Below are 21,107 nucleotides of genomic sequence, written 5' to 3'. Positions count from 1 at the left end.
AAAAGACCCAAAAAAAGAAATGTAAATGGTCTGAGGAGAAACGTAAACTTGCCAATATGCCATTTACGACACGGAGTGGCAAGGAACGGCTAAGGCCCTGGCCTATGTTCATGACTAGTGGTTTAGCTTCACATGACAATGGAAGCCCTAGCCTCCCGCTAGAAAAATGATAAGAGTTAAGCTGGTAAAAGCACAGAGAGGGAGTCCAAGTATGTCGGCGGTTGCGATGCCTGACCTTCCTAATACTGGACGGGAAGAGGTGGCTCCTTCCGCCATTTGCACGCCCCCTGCAAGTGCTGGAAGGAGCACCCACAGTCCAGTTCCTGATAGTCAAATTGAAGATGTCACTGTTGAAGTACACCAGGATGAGGATATGGGTGTTGCTGGCGCTGAGGAGGAAATTGATGATGAGGATTCTGATGGTGATGTGGTTTGTTTAAATTAGGCACTGGGGGAGACACCTGATGAAGAAGCCCATTGTGATGCCTGGGCAAAATACTAAAAAAAGCCACCTCTTCGGTGTGGAATTATTTCTCCACAAATCCGGACAACAGGTGTCAAGCCGTGTGTTGCCTCTGTCAATCTGTAATAAGTAGGGGTAAGGACGTTAACCACCTAGGAACATCCTCCCTTATACGTCACCTGTAGCGCATTCATCAGAAGTCAGTGACAAGTTCAGAAACTTTGGGTAAGATCATAAGCAGTCCACTGACACCTAAATCCCTTCTTCCTCTTGTACCCAAGCTCCTGCAAGCCACACCACCAACTCCCTCAACGTCAACTTTCTCCTCAGCCATGAACGTCAGTAGTCCTGCAGGCCATGTCACTGGCAAGACTGAGGAGTCCTCTCCTAAACGGGATTCCTCCGATGCATCCTTGCGTGTAACGCCTACTGCTGCTGGCGCTGCTGTTGTTGCTGCTGGGAGTCGATGGTCATCCCAGAGGGGAAGTCGTAAGCCCACTTGTACTACTTCCACCAAGCAATTGACTGTGCAACAGTCCTTTGTGAGGAAGATGAAATATCACAGCAGTCATCCTGCTGCAAAGCGGATAACTGAGTCCTTGACAACTGTGTTAGACGTGCGTCCGGTATCCGCCGTTAGTGCAGTGGGATTTAGACAGCTGATGGAGGTAGTGTGTCCCCGGTACCAAATCCCATCTAGATTCCACATTAAGAAAAGTGTCCTCAGTGTCCTGAAAAATGAGGTTGTACCCAGTGTCCACTTAACCACGGACATGTGTACAAGTGGAGCAGGGCAGACTAAGGACTATATGACTGTGACAACCCACTGGGTAGATGTATGGCCTCCCGCAGCAACAACAGCAGTGTGATTGCTGAGGCCAGGTCATGTGATGCTGTGTGATTGTTGAGGCAAGGTCATGTGATGCTGTGTGATTGCTGAGGCCAGGTCATGTGATGCTGTGTGATTGCAGAGGCCAGGTCATGTGATGCTGTGTGATTGCTGAGGCCAGGTCATGTGATGCTGTGTGATTGCAGAGGCCAGGTCATGTGATGCTGTGTGATTGCTGAGGCCAGGTCATGTGATGCTGTGTGATTTCTAAGGTCAGGTCATGTGATGCTGTGTGATTTGGGTTACAGGACGATGCTCCGGACGATTTAATACAGTATTTGACTGGGTTCATCGCGATCGGGGGTCTCCTGGAAGTTGGGTTTTCCAAACATATTTCTTCCGGAAAGGTTGGTACTGGATGTATGAGAACCGCAATAATCGGACTCGGTACAGAGACCCCCGAAGACTGGTCAACGGATGGAAAGGGATCCCCCACTCAGATATTGATGCCTTTGTACATATCTGGACACGGGACAAGGACCTCACCCTGTTCTTTAAAGGTACGAGGTATGAGGCACGAGGTAACATTTTCTCTATATTATCTGTTCCACCCTCTTATTACAGCAGAGAATTATTAATGTACCAAAGAGCCTATGTAAGGTATTATACAGTATACATTATATATTATGTGTACCTCTGTGTCACCCTACCAATAACCAATACTGAGAAGAACAAGAGACATACTGACTGAGAACAGATACTGAGAATCACAGCCAGCATACAGGAAAGGAGAAGTGGTGTGTGATGTCATTAGCTGGGTGTGGCTACAAGATTTGACCTGCATCACTATGTGTTATGTCATTAGCTTGGTGTGGCTACAAGATGGGACCTGCATCATTATGTGTGACGTCATTACTAGTTGGGCGTGGCTACAAGATGTGACCTTCACCAATGTGTGATGTCATTAGTTGGGCATGGCTACAAGATGTGACCTGCCCCTATATGTGTGATGTCATTAGCTTGGTGTGGCTACAAGATGTGACCTGCATCATTATGTGTGATGTCATTAGCTTGGTGTGGCTACAAGATGTGACCTGCATCATTATGTGTGATGTCATTAGCTGGGTGTGGCTACAAGATGTGACCTGCATCATTATGTGTGATGTCATTAGCTGGGTGTGGCTACAAGATGTGACCTGCATCATTATGTGTGATATCAATAGCTTGGTGTGGCTACAAGATGTGACCTGCATCATTATGTGTGATGTCATTATTAGTTGGGCGTGGCTACAAGATGTGACCTTCACCAATGTGTGATGTCATTAGTTGGGCATGGCTACAAGATGTGACCTGCCCCTATATGTGTGATGTCATTAGCTTGGTGTGGCTACAAGATGTGACCTGCATCACTATGTGTGATGTCATTAGCTTGGTGTGGCTACAAGATGTGACCTGCATCCTTATGTGTGATGTCATTAGCTGGGTGTGGCTACAAGATGTGACCTGCATCACTATGTGTGATGTCATTAGCTTGGTGTGGCTACAAGATGTGACCTGCATCATTATGTGTGATGTCATTAGTTGGGCGTGGCTACAAGATGTGACCTTCACCAATGTGTGATGTCATTAGTTGGGCATGGCTACAAGATGTGACCTGCCCCTATATGTGTGATGTCATTAGCTTGGTGTGGCTACAAGATGGGACCTGCATCATTATGTGTGACGTCATTACTAGTTGGGCGTGGCTACAAGATGTGACCTTCACCAATGTGTGATGTCATTAGTTGGGCATGGCTACAAGATGTGACCTGCCCCTATATGTGTGATGTCATTAGCTTGGTGTGGCTACAAGATGTGACCTGCATCATTATGTGTGATGTCATTAGCTTGGTGTGGCTACAAGATGTGACCTGCATCATTATGTGTGATGTCATTAGCTGGGTGTGGCTACAAGATGTGACCTGCATCATTATGTGTGATGTCATTAGCTGGGTGTGGCTACAAGATGTGACCTGCATCATTATGTGTGATATCAATAGCTTGGTGTGGCTACAAGATGTGACCTGCATCATTATGTGTGATGTCATTATTAGTTGGGCGTGGCTACAAGATGTGACCTTCACCAATGTGTGATGTCATTAGTTGGGCATGGCTACAAGATGTGACCTGCCCCTATATGTGTGATGTCATTAGCTTGGTGTGGCTACAAGATGTGACCTGCATCACTATGTGTGATGTCATTAGCTTGGTGTGGCTACAAGATGTGACCTGCATCCTTATGTGTGATGTCATTAGCTGGGTGTGGCTACAAGATGTGACCTGCATCACTATGTGTGATGTCATTAGCTTGGTGTGGCTACAAGATGTGACCTGCATCATTATGTGTGATGTCATTAGTTGGGCGTGGCTACAAGATGTGACCTTCACCAATGTGTGATGTCATTAGTTGGGCATGGCTACAAGATGTGACCTGCCCCTATATGTGTGATGTCATTAGCTTGGTGTGGCTACAAGAAGTGACTTGCATCATTATGTGTGATGTCATTAGCTTGGTGTGGCTACAAGATGTGACCTGCACCAATATGTGTGATGTTATTAGCTGGGTGTGGCTACAAGATGTGATCTGCATCATTATGGGTGATGTCATTAGCTGGGTGTGGCTACAAGATGTGACCTGCACCAATATGTGTGATGTCATTAGCTGGGTGTGGCTACAAGATGTGACCTGCATCATTATGGGTGATGTCATTAGCTGGGTGTGGCTACAAGATGTGACCTGCACCAATATGTGTGATGTCATTAGTTGGGCGTGGCTACAAGATGTGACCTTCACCGATGTGTGATGTCATTAGTTGGGCGTGACTACAAGATGTGACCTGCACCAATATGTGTGATGTCATTAGTTGGGCGTGGCTACAAAATGTGACCTGCACCAATGTGTGATGTCATTAGTTGGGCGTGGCTACAAGATGTGACCTGCACCAATATGTGTGATGTCATTAGCTGGGTGTGGCTACAAGATGTGACCTGCATCATTATGTGTGATGTCATTAGTTGGGCGTGGCTACAAGATGTGACCTTCACCAATGTGTGATGTCATTAGTTGGGCATGGCTACAAGATGTGACCTGCCCCTATATGTGTGATGTCATTAGCTTGGTGTGGCTACAAGATGTGACCTGCATCATTATGTGTGATGTCATTAGCTTGGTGTGGCTACAAGATGTGACCTGCACCAATATGTGTGATGTCATTAGCTGGGTGTGGCTACAAGATGTGACCTGCATCATTATGTGTGATGTCATTAGCTGGGTGTGGCTACAAGATGTGAGCTGCACCAATATGTGTGATGTCATTAGCTGGGTGTGGCTACAAGATGTGACCTGCATCATTATGGGTGATGTCATTAGCTGGGTGTGGCTACAAGATGTGACCTGCACCAATATGTGTGATGTCATTAGTTGGGCGTGGCTACAAGATGTGACCTTCACCAATGTGTGATGTCATTAGTTGGGCGTGGCTACAAGATGTGACCTGCACCAATATGTGTGATGTCATTAGTTGGGCGTGCCTACAAAATGCGACCTGCACCAATGTGTGTGATGTCATTAGTTGGGTGTGGCTACAAGATGCGACCCGCACCAATGTGTGTGATGTCATTAGTTGGGTGTGGCTACAAGATGTGACCTGCACCAATAAGTGTGATGTCATTAGCTGGGCGTGGCTACAAGATGTGAACTTCACCAATGTGTTATGTCATTAGTTGGGCGTGGCTACAAGATGTGACCCGCACCAATGTGTGTGATGTCATTAGTTGGGCGTGGCTACAAAATGTGACCTGCACCAATATGTGTGATGTCATTAGTTGGGCGTGGCTACAAGATGTGACCTGCACCATTATGTGTGATGTCATTAGTTGGGCGTGGCTACAAGATGTGACTTGCACCAATATGTGTGATGTCATTAGCTGGGTGTGGCTACTAGATGTGACCTGCATCATTAGGGGTGATGTACTTAGCTGGGTGTGGCTACAAGATGTGACCTGCACCAATATGTGTGGTGTCATTAGTTGGGCGTGGCTACAAGATGTGACCTTCACCAATGTGTGATGTCATTAGCTCGGCGTGGCTACAAGATATGACCTGCACCAATATGTGTGTTGTCATTAGTTGGGCGTGGCTACAAAATGTGACCTGAACCAATGTGTGTGATGTCATTAGCTGGGTATGGCTACAAGATGTGACCTGCACCAATATGTGTGATGTCATTAGCTGGGCGTGGCTACAAGATGTGAAATTCACCAATGTGTGTTGTCATTAGTTGGGCGTGGCTACAAGATGTGACCTGCACCAATATGTGTGTTGTCATTAGTTGGGCGTGGCTACAAGATATGACCTGCACCAATATGTGTGATGTCATTAGTTGGGCGTGGCTACAAGATGTGACCTGCACCATTATGTGTGATGTCATTAGCTGAGCGTGGCTACAAGATGTGACCTGCACCAATATGTGTGATGTCATTAGCTGGGCGTGGCTACAAGATGTGAAATTCACCAATGTGTGTTGTCATTAGTTGGGCGTGGCTACAAGATGTGACCTGCACCAATATGTGTGTTGTCATTAGTTGGGCGTGGCTACAAAATGTGACCCGCACCAATATGTGTGATGTCATTAGTTGGGCGTGGCTACAAGATGTGACCTGCACCATTATGTGTGATGTCATTAGCTGAGCGTGGCTACAAGATGTGACCAGCACCAATATGTGTGATGTCATTAGCTGGGCGTGGCTACAAGAGGTGACCTGTACCCTTGTGTGATATCATTAGTTGGGCGTGGCTATTTGATGTGACCTGTATCAATATGTGTGATGTAATTAGTTGGGCGTGGCTACAAGATGTGATCTGCACCATTGTGTGATGTCATTAGTTGGGCGTGGCTACAACATGTGACCTGCACCATAATGTGCAATGTCATTAGTTTGGTGTGGCTACAAGATGTGACCTGTAGCATTGTGTGATGTCATTAGTTGGGCGTGGCTACAAGATGTGACCTTTACCATTATGTGTGATATCATTAGTTGGATGTGGCTACAAGATGTGACCTGTACCATTATGTGTGATGTCATTAGTTGGGCATGGCTACAAGATGTGACTGGTACCATTATGTGTGATGTCATTAGTTGGGCGTGGCTACAAGATGTGACCTGCACCAATATGTGTGATGTCATTAGCTGGGCGTGGCTACAAGATGTGACTGGTACCATTATGTGTGATGTCATTAGTTGGGCGTGGCTACAAGATGTGACCTGCACCAATATGTGTGATGTCATTAGCTGGGCGTGGCTACAAGATGTGAAATTCACCAATGTGTGATGTCATTAGTTGGGCGTGGCTACAAGATGTGACCCGCACCAATATGTGTGATGTCATTAGTTGGGCGTGGCTACAAGATGTGACCTGCACCATTATGTGTGATGTCATTAGTTGGGCGTGGCTAAAACATGTGACCTGCACCAATATGTGTGATGTCATTAGCTGAGCGTGGCTACAAGATGTGACCAGCACCGATATGTGTGATGTCATTAGCTGGGCGTGGATACAAGAGGTGACCTGTACCCTTGTGTGATATCATTAGTTGGGCGTGGCTATTTGATGTGACCTGTATCAATATGTGTGATGTAATTAGTTGGGCGTGGCTACAAGATGTGATCTGCACCATTGTGTGATGTCATTAGTTGGGCGTGGCTACAACATGTGACCTGCACCATAATGTGCAATGTCATTAGTTTGGTGTGGCTACAAGATGTGACCTGTAGCATTGTGTGATGTCATTAGTTGGGCGTGGCTACAAGATGTGACCTTTACCATCATGTGTGATATCATTAGTTGGGTGTGGCTACAAGATGTGACCTGTACCATTATGTGTGATGTCATTAGTTGGGCATGGCTACAAGATGTGACTGGTACCATTATGTGTGATGTCATTATTTGGGCGTGGCTACAAGATGTGACCTGTACCATTATGTGTGATGTCATTAGTTGGGCATGGCTACAAGATGTGACTGGTACCATTATGTGTGATGTCATTAGTTGGGCGTGGCTACAAGATGTGACCTGCACCAATATGTGTGATGTCATTAGCTGGGCGTGGCTACAAGATGTGAAATTCACCAATGTGTGATGTCATTAGTTGGGCGTGGCTACAAGATGTGACCCGCACCAATGTGTGTGATGTCATTAGTTGGGCGTGGCTACAAAATGTGACCCGCAGCAATATGTGTGATGTCATTAGTTGGGCGTGGCTACAAGATGTGACCTGCACCATTATGTGTGATGTCATTAGTTGGGTGTGGCTAAAAGATGTCACCTGCACCAATATGTGTGATGTAATTAGCTGGGCGTGGCTACAAGATGTGACCAGCACCAATATGTGTGATGTCATTAGCTGGGCGTGGCTACAAGAGGTGACCTGTACCCTTGTGTGATGTCATTAGTTGGGCGTGGCTATTTGATGTGACCTGTATCAATATGTGTGATGTAATTAGTTGGGCGTGGCTACAAGATGTGATCTGCACCATTGTGTGATGTCATTAGTTGGGCGTGGCTACAACATGTGACCTGCACCATAATGTGCAATGTCATTAGTTTGGTGTGGCTAGAAAATGTGACCTGTAGCATTGTGTGATGTCATTAGTTGGGCGTGGCTACAAGATGTGACCTTTACCATTATGTGTGATATCAATAGTTAGGTGTGGCTACAAGATGTGACCTGTACCATTATGTGTGATGTCATTAGTTGGGCGTGGCTACAAGATGTGACCTGCACCAATATGTGTGATTTAATTAGTTGGGTGTGGCTACAAGATGTGACCTGCACCAATATGTGTGATTTAATTAGTTGGGTGTGGCTACAAGATGTGACCTGCACCAATATGTGTGATGTCATTAGTTGGGCGTAGCTACAAGATGTGACCTGTACCATTGTGTGATGTCATTAGTTGCTGTTTGCATATTGGGGGTAATTCAGACCTGATCGTTCGGGTGCATTTTTTTGCATCCCTGCGATCAGGTAGTCGCCACCTACAGGGGAGGGGAAATCGCTGTGCAGGAGTGCTAAGCCCAGGACTTACTGCGATGATTGGGGCCGGAGCTGACGTCAGAAACCCTCCCTCCAAACGACGGGTCCTTCCTGCGTTTCTCTGGACACTCCTCAAAAACGGTCAGTTGCCACCCACAAACGTCCTCTTCTTTTCAATCTCCTTGCGTTCGCCAGTGCAATGGGATTTTTTGCACCATCCCGTCGCTGCCAGGCGCTCCCCGTTGCTGCGGACCGTTGTGCATGCGCATGCGAAAACGCATAGCAGCGATCAGGTCTGAATCGGCCCCATTGTCGTCTCACACTGATATTTTATTCATTGACGTTGTACTTATATTATATGAAGTTGCAGCCGTCTGTTACCTTTTATCACTTGCATTTGTGCTGCAGCAGGACAGTACATTCTCTTGGGTTTATCACTAGGAACATAATGGACATTTTGGGTTTGGGTTGTATTACATTGTACACAGTGACGGATATAGGCCAGTGACTATTTCTTCTGTATATGACACACACCCACTTACTTACCATGTAACTCCTGTCTTCTTCAGGCGTATTATACTGGCGCTATGACAATGACAACGACCGCGCCTATGTGCAGGATCCAGAAGGTGTCATCTATCCCCGTCTCATCTCTGACGGCTTTCCGGGAATCAGTGGGCCGATTGATACAGCTTTCTATGACCAGAGGGACCAAAATGTCTACCTCTTCCAGAGGAGAAATGTGAGTGAACCGGATAATAGTCACCACCGCCATCTTCTGGCAGCCCTGTGTGGTGGAGTCCAGGTGCCTCCTTGTGGTGTCATGCAGGGACTGATTGCCCCTGGACTGATGCTGCATCTTCCTGGCTGTCATGTTACACATCTGTGTGCTTGAGATTGGCTACCTATGTATTATCAGGTGCCGCCACCCCCCACCTTCACCCAGCACCGCCCCTACAGTCACCTGCATACACGCCAGGAGGGCCGATGATGTCATGTCACCTCCTAGCCATGCACTCCACCCTAGCCACGTGCTAACACCACACAGCACTACAAACAGGGGCCTCCTCTATGGATCTGCCAGTCTGATGGAGGAGGGACATAGTGGTGGAGGTGGTGGAGCAGGCTTGTAGATAAATGTAGGGGCAGCATTGCATGAAGCAGGAGATAGCCGGGCGTGGGGCTGATAGGATGGGTTATGGCGGCCACTGGCAGAAGGCAGGAACCGCTCCTCTGTGATGTGAGAGTTGGATGTAGATGAGGCGGGCGCTGGGGTGCTAGGATGGGTCATTGCGGTCCCTGGCAGAAGGCAGGAACCTCTCCTCTGTGATGTGAGAGTTGGATGTAGATGAGGCGGGCGCTGGGGTGCTAGGATGGGTCATGGCGGTCCCTGGCAGAAGGCAGGAACCGCTCCTCTGTGATGTGAGAGTTGTATGTAGATGAGGCGGGCGCTGGGGTGCTAGGATGGGTCATGGCGGTCCCTGGCAGAAGGCAGGAACCGCTCCTCTGTGATGTGAGGGTTGGATGCAGATGAGGCGTGCACTGGGGTGCTAGGATGGGTCATGGCGGTCCCTAGCAGAAGGCAGGAACCGCTCCTCTGTGATGTGAGAGTTGGATGTAGATGAGGCGGGCGCTGGGGTGCTAGGATGGGTCATGGCGGTCCCTGGCAGAAGGCAGGAACCGCTCCTCTGTGATGTGAGGGTTGGATGCAGATGAGGCGTGCACTGGGGTGCTAGGATGGGTCATGGCGGTCCCTAGCAGAAGGCAGGAACCGCTCCTCTGTGATGTGAGGGTTGGTTGTAGATGAGGCGGGCGCGGGGCTGCTAGGATGGGTCATGGCGGTCCCTGGCAGAAGGCAGGAACTGCTGCTCTGTAATGTGAGAGTTGGTTGCAGATGAGGCGGGCACTGGGGTGCTAGGATGGGTCACGGCGGTCCCTGGCAGAAGGCAGGAACCGCTCTTCTGTGATGTGAGGGTTGGATGCAGATGAGGCGGGCACTGGGGTGCTAGGATGGGTCATGGTGGTCCTTGGCAGAAGGCAGGAACCGCTCCTCTGTGATGTGAGAGATGATTGTAGATGAGGCGGGCACGGGGCTGCTAGGATGGGTCATGGCGGTCCCTGGCAGAAGGCAGGAACCGCTTCTCTGAGATGTGAGAGTTGGATGCAGATGAGGCGGGCGCTGGGGTGCTAGGATGGGTCATGGCGGTCCCTGGCAGAAGGCAGGAACCGCTCCTCTGTGATGTGAGGGTTGGATGCAGATGAGGCGGGCACTGGGGTGCTAGGATGGGTCATGGTGGTCCTTGGCAGAAGGCAGGAACTGCTCCTCTGTGATGTGAGAGTTGGTTGTAGATGAGGCGGGCGCGGGGCTGCTAGGATGGGTCATGGCGGTCCCTGGCAGAAGGCAGGAACCTCTCCTCTGTGATGTGAGAGTGGGTTGGATGCAGATGAGGCGTGCACTGGGGTGCTAGGATGGGTCATGGTGGTCCCTGGCAGAAGGCAGGAACCGCTCCTCTGTGATGTGAGAGTTGATTGTAGATGAGGCGGGCACGGTGCTGCTAGGATGGGTCATGGCGGTCCCTGGCAGAAGGCAGGAACCGCTTCTCTGAGATGTGAGAGTTGGATGCAGATGAGGCGGGCGCTGGGGTGCTAGGATGGGTCATGGCGGTCCCTGGCAGAAGGCAGGAACCGCTCCTCTGTGATGTGAGGGTTGGATGCAGATGAGGCGGGCACTGGGGTGCTTGGATGGGTCATGGTGGTCCTTGGCAGAAGGCAGGAACCGCTCCTCTGTGATGTGAGAGTTGGTTGTAGATGAGGCAGGCGCGGGGCTGCTAGAATGGGTCATGGCGGTCCCTGGCAGAAGGCAGGAACCTCTCCTCTGTGATGTGAGAGTGGGTTGGATGCAGATGAGGCGTGCACTGGGGTGCTAGGATGGGTCATGGTGGTCCCTGGCAGAAGGCAGGAACCGCTTCTTTGTGATGTGAGGGTTGGATGCAGATGAGGCGGGCACTGGGGTGCTAGGATGGGTCATGGCGGTCCCTGGCAGAAGGCAGGAACCGCTTCTCTGAGATGTGAGAGTTGGTTGCAGATGAGGCGGGCGCTGGGGTGCTAGGATGGGTCATGGTGGTCCCTGGCAGAAGGCAGGAACCGCTCCTCTGTGATGTGAGGGTTGGATGCAGATGAGGCGGGCGCTGGGGTGCTAGGATGGGTCATGGTGGTCCTTGGCAGAAGGCAGGAACCGCTCCTCTGTGATGTGAGAGTGGGTTGCAGATGAGGCGGGCGCGGGGCTGCTAGGATGGGTCATGGCGGTCCCTGGCAGAAGGCAGGAACCGCTCCTCTGTGATGTGAGGGTTGGATGTAGATGAGGCGGGCACTGGGGTGCTAGGATGGGTCATGGCGGTCCCTGGCAGAAGGCAGGAACCGCTCCTCTATGATGTGAGAGTGGGTTGCAGATGAGGCGGGCGCTGGGGTGCTAGGATGGGTCATGGCGGTCCCTGGCAGAAGGCAGGAACCGCTCCTCTATGATGTGAGAGTGGGTTGCAGATGATGCGGGCGCTGGGGTGCTAGGATGGGTCATGGCGGTCCCTGGCAGAAGGCAGGAACCGCTCCTCTGTGATGTGAGGGTTGGATGTAGATGAGGCGGGCGCTGGGGTGCTAGGATGGGTCATGGCGGTCCCTGGCAGAAGGCAGGAACCGCTCCTCTGTGATGTGAGGGTTGGATGCAGATGAGGCGGGCGCTGGGGTGCTAGGATGGGTCATGGCGGTACCTGGCAGAAGGCAGGAATCGCTCCTCTGTGATGTGAGGGTTGGATGTAGATGAGGCGGGCACTGGGGTGCTAGGATGGGTCATGGCGGTCCCTGGCAGAAGGCAGGAACCGCTGCTCTGTGATGTGAGGGTTGGATGCAGATGAGGCGGGCACTGGGGTGCTAGGATGGTTCATGGTGGTCCTTGGCAGAAGGCAGGAACCGCTCTTCTGTGATGTGAGAGTTGGTTGCAGATGAGGCGGGCGCGGGGCTGCTAGGATGGGTCATGGCGGTCCCTGGCAGAAGGCAGGAACCGCTCCTCTGTGATGTGAGGGTTGGATGCAGATGAGGCAGGCGCGGGGCTGCTAGAATGGGTCATGGCGGTCCCTGGCAGAAGGCAGGAACCTCTCCTCTGTGATGTGAGAGTGGGTTGGATGCTGATGAGGCGTGCACTGGGGTGCTAGGATGGGTCATGGTGGTCCCTGGCAGAAGGCAGGAACCGCTCCTCTGTGATGTGAGGGTTGGATGCAGATGAGGCCGGCACTGGGGTGCTAGGATGGTTCATAGTGGTCCTTGGCAGAAGGCAGGAACCGCTCTTCTGTGATGTGAGAGTTGGTTGTAGATGAGGCGAGCGCTGGGGTGCTAGGATGGGTCATGGTGGTCCCTGGCAGAAGGCAGGAACCGCTTCTCTGTGATGTGAGGGTTGGATGCAGATGAGGCGGGCACTGGGGTGCTAGGATGGGTCATGGCGGTCCCTGGCAGAAGGCAGGAACCGCTCCTCTGTGATGTGAGGGTTGGATGCAGATGAGGTGGGCACTGGGGTGCTAGGATGGTTCATGGTGGTCCTTGGCAGAAGGCAGGAACCGCTCTTCTGTGATGTGAGAGTTGGTTGCAGATGAGGCGGGCGCGGGGCTGCTAGGATGGGTCATGGCGGTCCCTGGCAGAAGGCAGGAACCGCTCCTCTGTGATGTGAGGGTTGGATGCAGATGAGGCGGGCACTGGGGTGCTAGGATGGGTCATGGTGGTCCTTGGCAGAAGGCAGGAACCGCTCCTCTGTGATGTGAGGGTTGGATGCAGATGAGGCGGGCACTGGGGTGCTAGGATGGGTCATGGTGGTCCTTGGCAGAAGGCAGGAACCGCTCCTCTGTGATGTGAGAGTTGGTTGTAGATGAGGCGGGTGCGGGGCTGCTAGGATGGGTCATGGCAGTCCCTGGCAGAAGGCAGGAACCGCTCCTCTGTGATGTGAGGGTTGGATGCAGATGAGGCGGGCACTGGGGTGCTAGGATGGGTCATGGTGGTCCCTGGCAGAAGGCAGTAACCGTTCCTCTGTGATGTGAGAGCGGGTTGCAGATGAGGCGAGCGCTGGGGTGCTAGGATGGGTCATGGTGGTCCCTGGCAGAAGGCAGGAACCGCTCCTCTGTGATGTGAGAGTTGGTTGCAGATGAGGCGGGCGCTGGAGCTGCTAGGATGGGTCATGGTGGTCCCTGGCAGAAGGCAGGAACCGCTCCTCTGTGATGTGAGGGTTGGATGCAGATGAGGCGTGCACTGGGGTGCTAGGATGGGTCACGGCGGTACCTGGCAGAAGGCAGGAACCGCTCCTCTGTGATGTGAGGGTTGGATGGAGATGAGGCGGGCACTGGGGTGCTAGGATGGGTCATGGTGGTCCTTGGCAGAAGGCAGGAACCGCTCCTCTGTGATGTGAGAGTTGGTTGTAGATGAGGCGGGCGCGGGGCTGCTAGGATGGGTCATGGCGGTCCCTGGCAGAAGGCAGGAACCGCTTCTCTGTGATGTGAGAGTTGGATGCAGATGAGGCGGGCGCTGGGGTGCTAGGATGGGTCATGGCGGTCACTGGCAGAAGGCAGGAACCGCTCCTCTGTGATGTGAGAGTTGGATGTAGATGAGGTGGGCGCTGGGGTGCTAGGAAGGGTCATGGTGGTCCCTGGCAGAAGGCAGGAACCGCTCTTCTGTGATGTGAGAGTTGGATGTAGATGAGGTGGGCGCTGGGGTGCTAGGAAGGGTCATGGCGGTCCCTGGCTGAAGGCAGAAACCGCTCCTCTGTGATGTGAGAGTGGGTTGCAGATGAGGCGGGCGCTGGGCTGCTTGGATGGGTCATGGCGGTCCCTGGCAGAAGGCAGGAACCGCTCCTCTGTGATGTGAGGGTTGGATGCAGATGATGCGGGCACTGGGATGCTAGGATGGGTCATGGTGGTCCCTGGCAGAAGGCAGGAACCGCTTCTCTGTGATGTGAGAGTTGATTTCAGATGAGGTGGGCGCTGGGGTGCTAGGATGGGTCATAGTGGTTCCTGGCAGAAGGCAGTAACCGTTCCTCTGTGATGTGAGAGTGGGTTGCAGATGAGGCGAGCGCTGGGGTGCTAGGATGGGTCATGGTGGTCCCTGGCAGAAGGCAGGAACCGCTCCTCTGTGATGTGAGAGTTGGTTGCAGATGAGGCGGGCGCTGTAGCTGCTAGGATGGGTCATGGTGATCCCTGGCAGAAGGAAGGAAGCGCTCCTCTGTGATGTGAGGGTTGGATGCAGATGAGGCATGCACTGGGGTGCTAGGATGGGTCATGGCGGTCCTTGGCAGAAGGCAGGAACCGCTCCTCTGTGATGTGAGGGTTGGATGCAGATGAGGCAGGTGCTGGGGTGCTAGGATGGGTCATGGCGGTCCCTGGCAGAAGGCAGGAACCGCTCCTCTGTGATGTGAGGGTTGGATGCAGATGAGGCGGGCACTGGGGTGCTAGGATGGGTCATTGTGGTCCTTGGCAGAAGGCAGGAACCGCTCCTCTGTGATGTGAGGGTTGGTTGTAGATGAGGCGGGCGCGGCGCTGCTAGGATGGGTCATGGCGGTCCCTGGCAGAAGGCAGGAACCGCTCCTCTGTGATGTGAGGGTTGGATGCAGATGAGGCGTGCACTGGGGTGCTAGGATGGGTCATGGTGGTCCTTGGCAGAAGGCAGGAACCGCTCCTCTGTGATGTGAGAGTTGGTTGTAGATGAGGCGGGCGCGGGGCTGCTAGGATGGGTCATGGCGGTCACTGGCAGAAGGCAGTAACCGTTCCTCTGTGATGTGAGAGCGGGTTGCAGATGAGGCGAGCGCTGGGGTGCTAGGATGGGTCATGGTGGTCCCTGGCAGAAGGCAGGAACCGCTTCTCTGTGATGTGAGAGCGGGTTGCAGATGAGGCGAGCGCTGGGGTGCTAGGATGGGTCATGGTGGTCCCTGGCAGAAGGTAGTAACCGTTCCTCTGTGATGTGAGAGCGGGTTGCAGATGAGGCGGGCGCTGTAGCTGCTAGGATGGGTCATGGTGATCCCTGGCAGAAGGCAGGAACCGCTCCTCTGTGATGTGAGGGTTGGATACAGATGAGGCGTGCACTGGGGTGCTAGGATGGGTCATGGCGGTCCCTGGCAGAAGGCAGGAACCGCTCCTCTGTGATGTGAGGGTTGGATGCAGATGAGGCAGGCACTGGGGTGCTAGGATGGGTCATGGCGGTCCTTGGCAGAAGGCAGGAACCGCTCCTCTGTGATGTGAGGGTTGGATGCAGATGAGGCGGGCACTGGCGTGCTAGGATGGGACATGGTGGTCCTTGGCAGAAGGCAGGAACCGCTCCTCTGTGATGTGAGGGTTGGTTGTAGATGAGGCGGGCGCGGGGCTGCTAGGATGGGTCATGGCGGTCACTGGCAGTAGGCAGGAACCGCTCCTCTGTGATGTGAGGGTTGGATGCAGATGAGGCGGGCACTGGGGTGCTAGGATGGGTCATGGCGGTCCCTGGAAGAAGGCAGGAACCGCTCCTCTGTGATGTGAGGGTTGGATGCAGATGAGGCAGGCACTGGGGTGCTAGGATGGGTCATGGTGGTCCTTGGCAGAAGGCAGGAACCGCTCCTCTGTGATGTGAGGGTTGGTTGTAGATGAGGCGGGCACGGGGCTGCTAGGATGGGTCATGGCGGTCCCTGGCAGAAGGCAGGAACCGCTCCTCTGTGATGTAAGGGTTGGATGCAGATGAGGCTGGCACTGGGGTGCTAGGATGGGTCATGGCGGTCACTGGCAGAAGGCAGTAACCGTTCCTCTGTGATGTGAGAGCGGGTTGCAGATGAGGCGAGCGCTGGGGTGCTAGGATGGGTCATGGTGGTCCCTGGCAGAAGGCAGGAACCGCTCCTCTGTGATGTGAGAGTTGGTTGCAGATGAGGCGGGCGCTGGGGTGCTAGGATGGGTCATGGCGGTCCCTGGCAGAAGGCAGGAACCGCTCCTCTGTGATGTGAGAGTTGGTTGCAGATGAGGCGGGCACTGGGGTGCTAGGATGGGTCATGGTGGTCCTAGGCAGAAGGCAGGAACCGCTCCTCTGTGATGTGAGGGTTGGTTGTAGATGAGGCGGGTGCGGGGCTGCTAGGATGGGTCATGGCGGTCCCTGGCAGAAGGCAGGAACCGCTCCTCTGTGATGTGAGGGTTGGATGCAGATGAGGCGGGCACTGTGGTGCTAGGATGGGTCATGGTGGTCCTTGGCAGAAGGCAGGAACCGCTCTTGTGTGATGTGAGAGTTGGTTGTAGATGAGGCGGACGCTGGGGTGCTAGGATGGGTCATGGCGGTCCCTGGCAGAAGGCAGGAACCGCTCCTCTGTGATGTGAGAGTTGGTTGCAGATGAGGTGGGCGCTGGGGTTCTAGGATGTGTCATGGCGGTCCCTGGCAGAAGGCAGTAACCGTTCCTCTGTGATGTGAGAGCGGGTTGCAGATGAGGCGAGCGCTGGGGTGCTAGGATGGGTCATGGTGGTCCCTGGCAGAAGGCAGGAACCGCTCCTCTGTGATGTGAGAGTTGGTTGCAGATGAGGCGGGCGCTGGGGTGCTAGGATGGGTCATGGTGATCCCTGGCAGAAGGCAGGAACCGCTCCTCTGTGATGTGAGGGTTGGATGCAGATGAGGCGGGCGCTGGGGTGCTATGATGGGTCATGGCGGTCCCTGGCAGAAGGCAGGAACTGCTGCTCTGTAATGTGAGAGTTGGTTGCAGATGAGGCGGGCACTGGGGTGCTAGGATGGGTCATGGTGGTCTTTGGCAGAAGGCAGGAACCGCTCCTCTGTGATGTGAGAGTTGATTGTAGATGAGGCGGGCACGGGGCTGCTAGGATGGGTCATGGCGGTCCCTGGCAGAAGGCAGGAACCGCTTCTCTGAGATGTGAGAGTTGGATGCAGATGAGGCGGGCGCTGGGGTGCTAGGATGGGTCATGGCGGTCCCTGGCAGAAGGCAGGAACCGCTCCTCTGTGATGTGAGGGTTGGATGCAGATGAGGCGGGCACTGGGGTGCTAGGATGGGTCATGGTGGTCCTTGGCAGAAGGCAGGAACCGCTCCTCTGTGATGTGAGAGTTGGTTGTAGATGAGGCGGGCGCGGGGCTGCTAGGATGGGTCATGGCGGTCCCTGGCAGAAGGCTGGAACCTCTCCTCTGTGATGTGAGAGTGGGTTGGATGCAGATGAGGCATGCACTGGGGTGCTAGGATGGGTCATGGTGGTCCCTGGCAGAAGGCAGGAACCGCTCCTCTGTGATGTGAGAGTTGATTGTAGATGAGGCGGGCACGGGGCTGCTAGGATGGGTCATGGCGGTCCCTGGCAGAAGGCAGGAACCGCTTCTCTGAGATGTGAGAGTTGGATGCAGATGAGGCGGGCGCTGGGGTGCTAGGATGGGTCATGGCGGTCCCTGGCAGAAGGCAGGAACCGCTCCTCTGTGATGTGAGGGTTGGATGCAGATGAGGCGGGCACTGGGGTGCTAGGATGGGTCATGGTGGTCCTTGGCAGAAGGCAGGAACCGCTCCTCTGTGATGTGAGAGTTGGTTGTAGATGAGGCGGGCGCGGGGCTGCTAGGATGGGTCATGGCGGTCCCTGGCAGAAGGCAGGAACCTCTCCTCTGTGATGTGAGAGTGGGTTGGATGCAGATGAGGCGTGCACTGTGGTGCCAGGATGGGTCATGGTGGTCCCTGGCAGAAGGCAGGAACCGCTCCTCTGTGATGTGAGGGTTGGATGCAGATGAGGCCGGCACTGGGGTGCTAGGATGGTTCATAGTGGTCCTTGGCAGAAGACAGGAACCGCTCTTCTGTGATGTGAGAGTTGGTTGTAGATGAGGCGAGCGCTGGGGTGCTAGGATGGGTCATGGTGGTCCCTGGCAGAAGGCAGGAACCGCTCCTCTGTGATGTGAGGGTTGGATGCAGATGAGGCGGGCACTGGGGTGCTAGGATGGGTCATGGCGGTCCCTGGCAGAAGGCCGGAACCGCTTCTCTGAGATGTGAGAGTTGGATGCAGATGAGGCGGGCGCTGGGGTGCTAGGATGGGTCATGGTGGTCCCTGGCAGAAGGCAGGAACCGCTCCTCTGTGATGTGAGGGTTGGATGCAGATGAGGCGGGCGCTGGGGTGCTAGGATGGGTCATGGTGGTCCTTGGCAGAAGGCAGGAACCGCTCCTCTGTGATGTGAGAGTGGGTTGCAGATGAGGCGGGCGCGGGGCTGCTAGGATGGGTCATGGCGATCCCTGGCAGAAGGCAGGAACCGCTCCTCTATGATGTGAGGGTTGGATGTAGATGAGGCGGGCACTGGGGTGCTAGGATGGGTCATGGCGGTCCCTGGCAGAAGGCAGGAACCGCTCCTCTATGATGTGAGAGTGGGTTGCAGATGAGGCGGGCGCTGGGGTGCTAGGATGGGTCATGGCGGTCCCTGGCAGAAGGCAGGAACCGCTCCTCTATGATGTGAGAGCGGGTTGCAGATGAGGCGGGCGCTGGGGTGCTAGGATGGGTCATGGTGGTCCCTGGCAGAAGGCAGGAACCGCTCCTCTGTGATGTGAGGGTTGGATGCAGATGAGGCGGGCGCTGGGGTGCTAGGATGGGTCATGGTGGTCCTTGGCAGAAGGCAGGAACCGCTCCTCTGTGATGTGAGGGTTGGATGCAGATGAGGCGGGCACTGGGGTGCTAGGATGGGTCATGGTGGTCCTTGGCAGAAGGCAGGAACCGCTCCTCTGTGATGTGAGAGTTGGTTGAGGATGAGGCGGGCGCGGGGCTGCTAGGATGGGTCATGGCGGTCCCTGGCTGAAGGCAGAAACCGCTCCTCTATGATGTGAGAGCGGGTTGCAGATGAGGCGGGCGCTGGGGTGCTAGGATGGGTCATGGTGGTCCCTGGCAGAAGGCAGGAACCGCTCCTCTGTGATGTGAGGGTTGGATGCAGATGAGGCGGGCGCTGGGGTGCTAGGATGGGTCATGGTGGTCCTTGGCAGAAGGCAGGAACCGCTCCTCTGTGATGTGAGGGTTGGATGCAGATGAGGCGGGCACTGGGGTGCTAGGATGGGTCATGGTGGTCCTTGGCAGAAGGCAGGAACCGCTCTTCTGTGATGTGAGAGTTGGTTGTAGATGAGGCGGGCGCGGGGCTGCTAGGATGGGTCATGGCGGTCCCTGGCAGAAGGCAGGAACCGTTCCTCTGTGATGTGAGAGCGGGTTGCAGATGAGGTTAGCGCTGGGGTGCTAGGATGGGTCATGGTGGTCCCTGGCAGAAGGCAGTAACCGTTCCTCTGTGATGTGAGAGCGGGTTGCAGATGAGGCGAGCGCTGGGGTGCTAGGATGGGTCATGGTGGTCCATGGCAGAAGGCAGGAACCGCTCCTCTGTGATGTGAGAGTTGGTTGCAGATAAGGCGGGCGCTGGAGCTGCTAGGATGGGTCATGGTGGTCCCTGGCAGAAGGCAGGAACCGCTCCTCTGTGATGTGAGGGTTGGATGCAGATGAGGCGTGCACTGGGGTGCTAGGATGGATCACGGCGGTCCCTGGCAGAAGGCAGGAACCGCTCCTCTGTGATGTGAGGGTTGGATTGAGATGAGGCGGGCACTGGGGTGCTAGGATGGGTCATGGTGGTCCTTGGCAGAAGGCAGGAACCGCTCCTCTGTGATGTGAGAGTTGGTTGTAGATGAGGCGGGCGCGGGGCTGCTAGGATGGGTCATGGCTGTCCCTGGCAGAAGGCAGGAACCGCTTCTCTGTGATGTGAGAGTTGGATGCAGATGAGGCGGGCGCTGGGGTGCTAGGATGGGTCATGGCGGTCCCTGGCAGAAGGCAGGAACCGCTCCTCTGTGAAGTGAGGGTTGGATGCAGATGAGGCGGGCACTGGGGTGCTAGGATGGGTCATGGTGGTCCTTGGCAGAAGGCAGGAACCGCTCCTCTGTGATGTGAGAGTTGGTTGTAGATGAGGCGGGCGCGGGGCTGCTAGGATGGGTCATGGCGGTCCCTGGCAGAAGGCAGGAACCGCTCCTCTGTGATGTGAGGGTTGGATGCAGATGAGGCGGGCACTGGGGTGCTAGGATGGTTCATGGTGGTCCTTGGCAGAAGGCAGGAACCGCTCTTCTGTGATGTGAGAGTTGGTTGCAGATGAGGCGGGCGCGGGGCTGCTAGGATGGGTCATGGCGGTCCCTGGCAGAAGGCAGGAACCGCTCCTCTGTGATGTGAGGGTTGGATGCAGATGAGGCGGGCACTGGGGTGCTAGGATGGGTCATGGTGGTCCTTGGCAGAAGGCAGGAACCACTCCTCTGTGATGTGAGGGTTGGATGCAGATGAGGCGGGCACTGGGGTGCAAGGATGGGTCATGGTGGTCCTTGGCAGAAGGCAGGAACCGCTCCTCTGTGATGTGAGAGTTGGTTGTAGATGAGGCGGGCGCGGGGCTGCTAGGATGGGTCATGGCAGTCCCTGGCAGAAGGCAGGAACCGCTCCTCTGTGATGTGAGGGTTGGATGCAGATGAGGCGGGCACTGGGGTGCTAGGATGGGTCATGGTGGTCCCTGGCAGAAGGCAGTAACCGTTCCTCTGTGATGTGAGAGCGGGTTGCAGATGAGGCGAGCGCTGGGGTGCTAGGATGGGTCACGGTGGTCCCTGGCAGAAGGCAGGAACCGCTCCTCTGTGATGTGAGAGTTGGTTGCAGATGAGGCGGGCGCTGGAGCTGCTAGGATGGGTCATGGTGGTCCCTGGCAGAAGGCAGGAACCGCTCCTCTGTGATGTGAGGGT

General features: G+C 54.5%; 1 protein-coding gene across 1 annotated transcript in view; it reads left to right on the top strand.

Annotated features, from left to right (window-relative positions):
• The window catches only part of LOC135043692 (matrix metalloproteinase-21-like), a 96,453-nt gene that overhangs the window by 48,671 nt on the left and 26,675 nt on the right, over positions 1–21,107 (top strand). The window contains exons 7-8 of the mRNA XM_063955147.1: positions 1,601–1,852; positions 8,938–9,110. Of these exons, the coding sequence (XP_063811217.1) occupies positions 1,601–1,852; positions 8,938–9,110 (425 nt within the window). The remainder of the gene's footprint in view (positions 1–1,600; positions 1,853–8,937; positions 9,111–21,107) is intronic.

This window comes from Pseudophryne corroboree, unplaced genomic scaffold, assembly GCF_028390025.1.
Source record: "Pseudophryne corroboree isolate aPseCor3 unplaced genomic scaffold, aPseCor3.hap2 scaffold_876, whole genome shotgun sequence".
Lineage (NCBI taxonomy): Eukaryota > Metazoa > Chordata > Amphibia > Anura > Myobatrachidae > Pseudophryne > Pseudophryne corroboree.
This window is presented reverse-complemented; position numbering and strand designations above follow the sequence as displayed.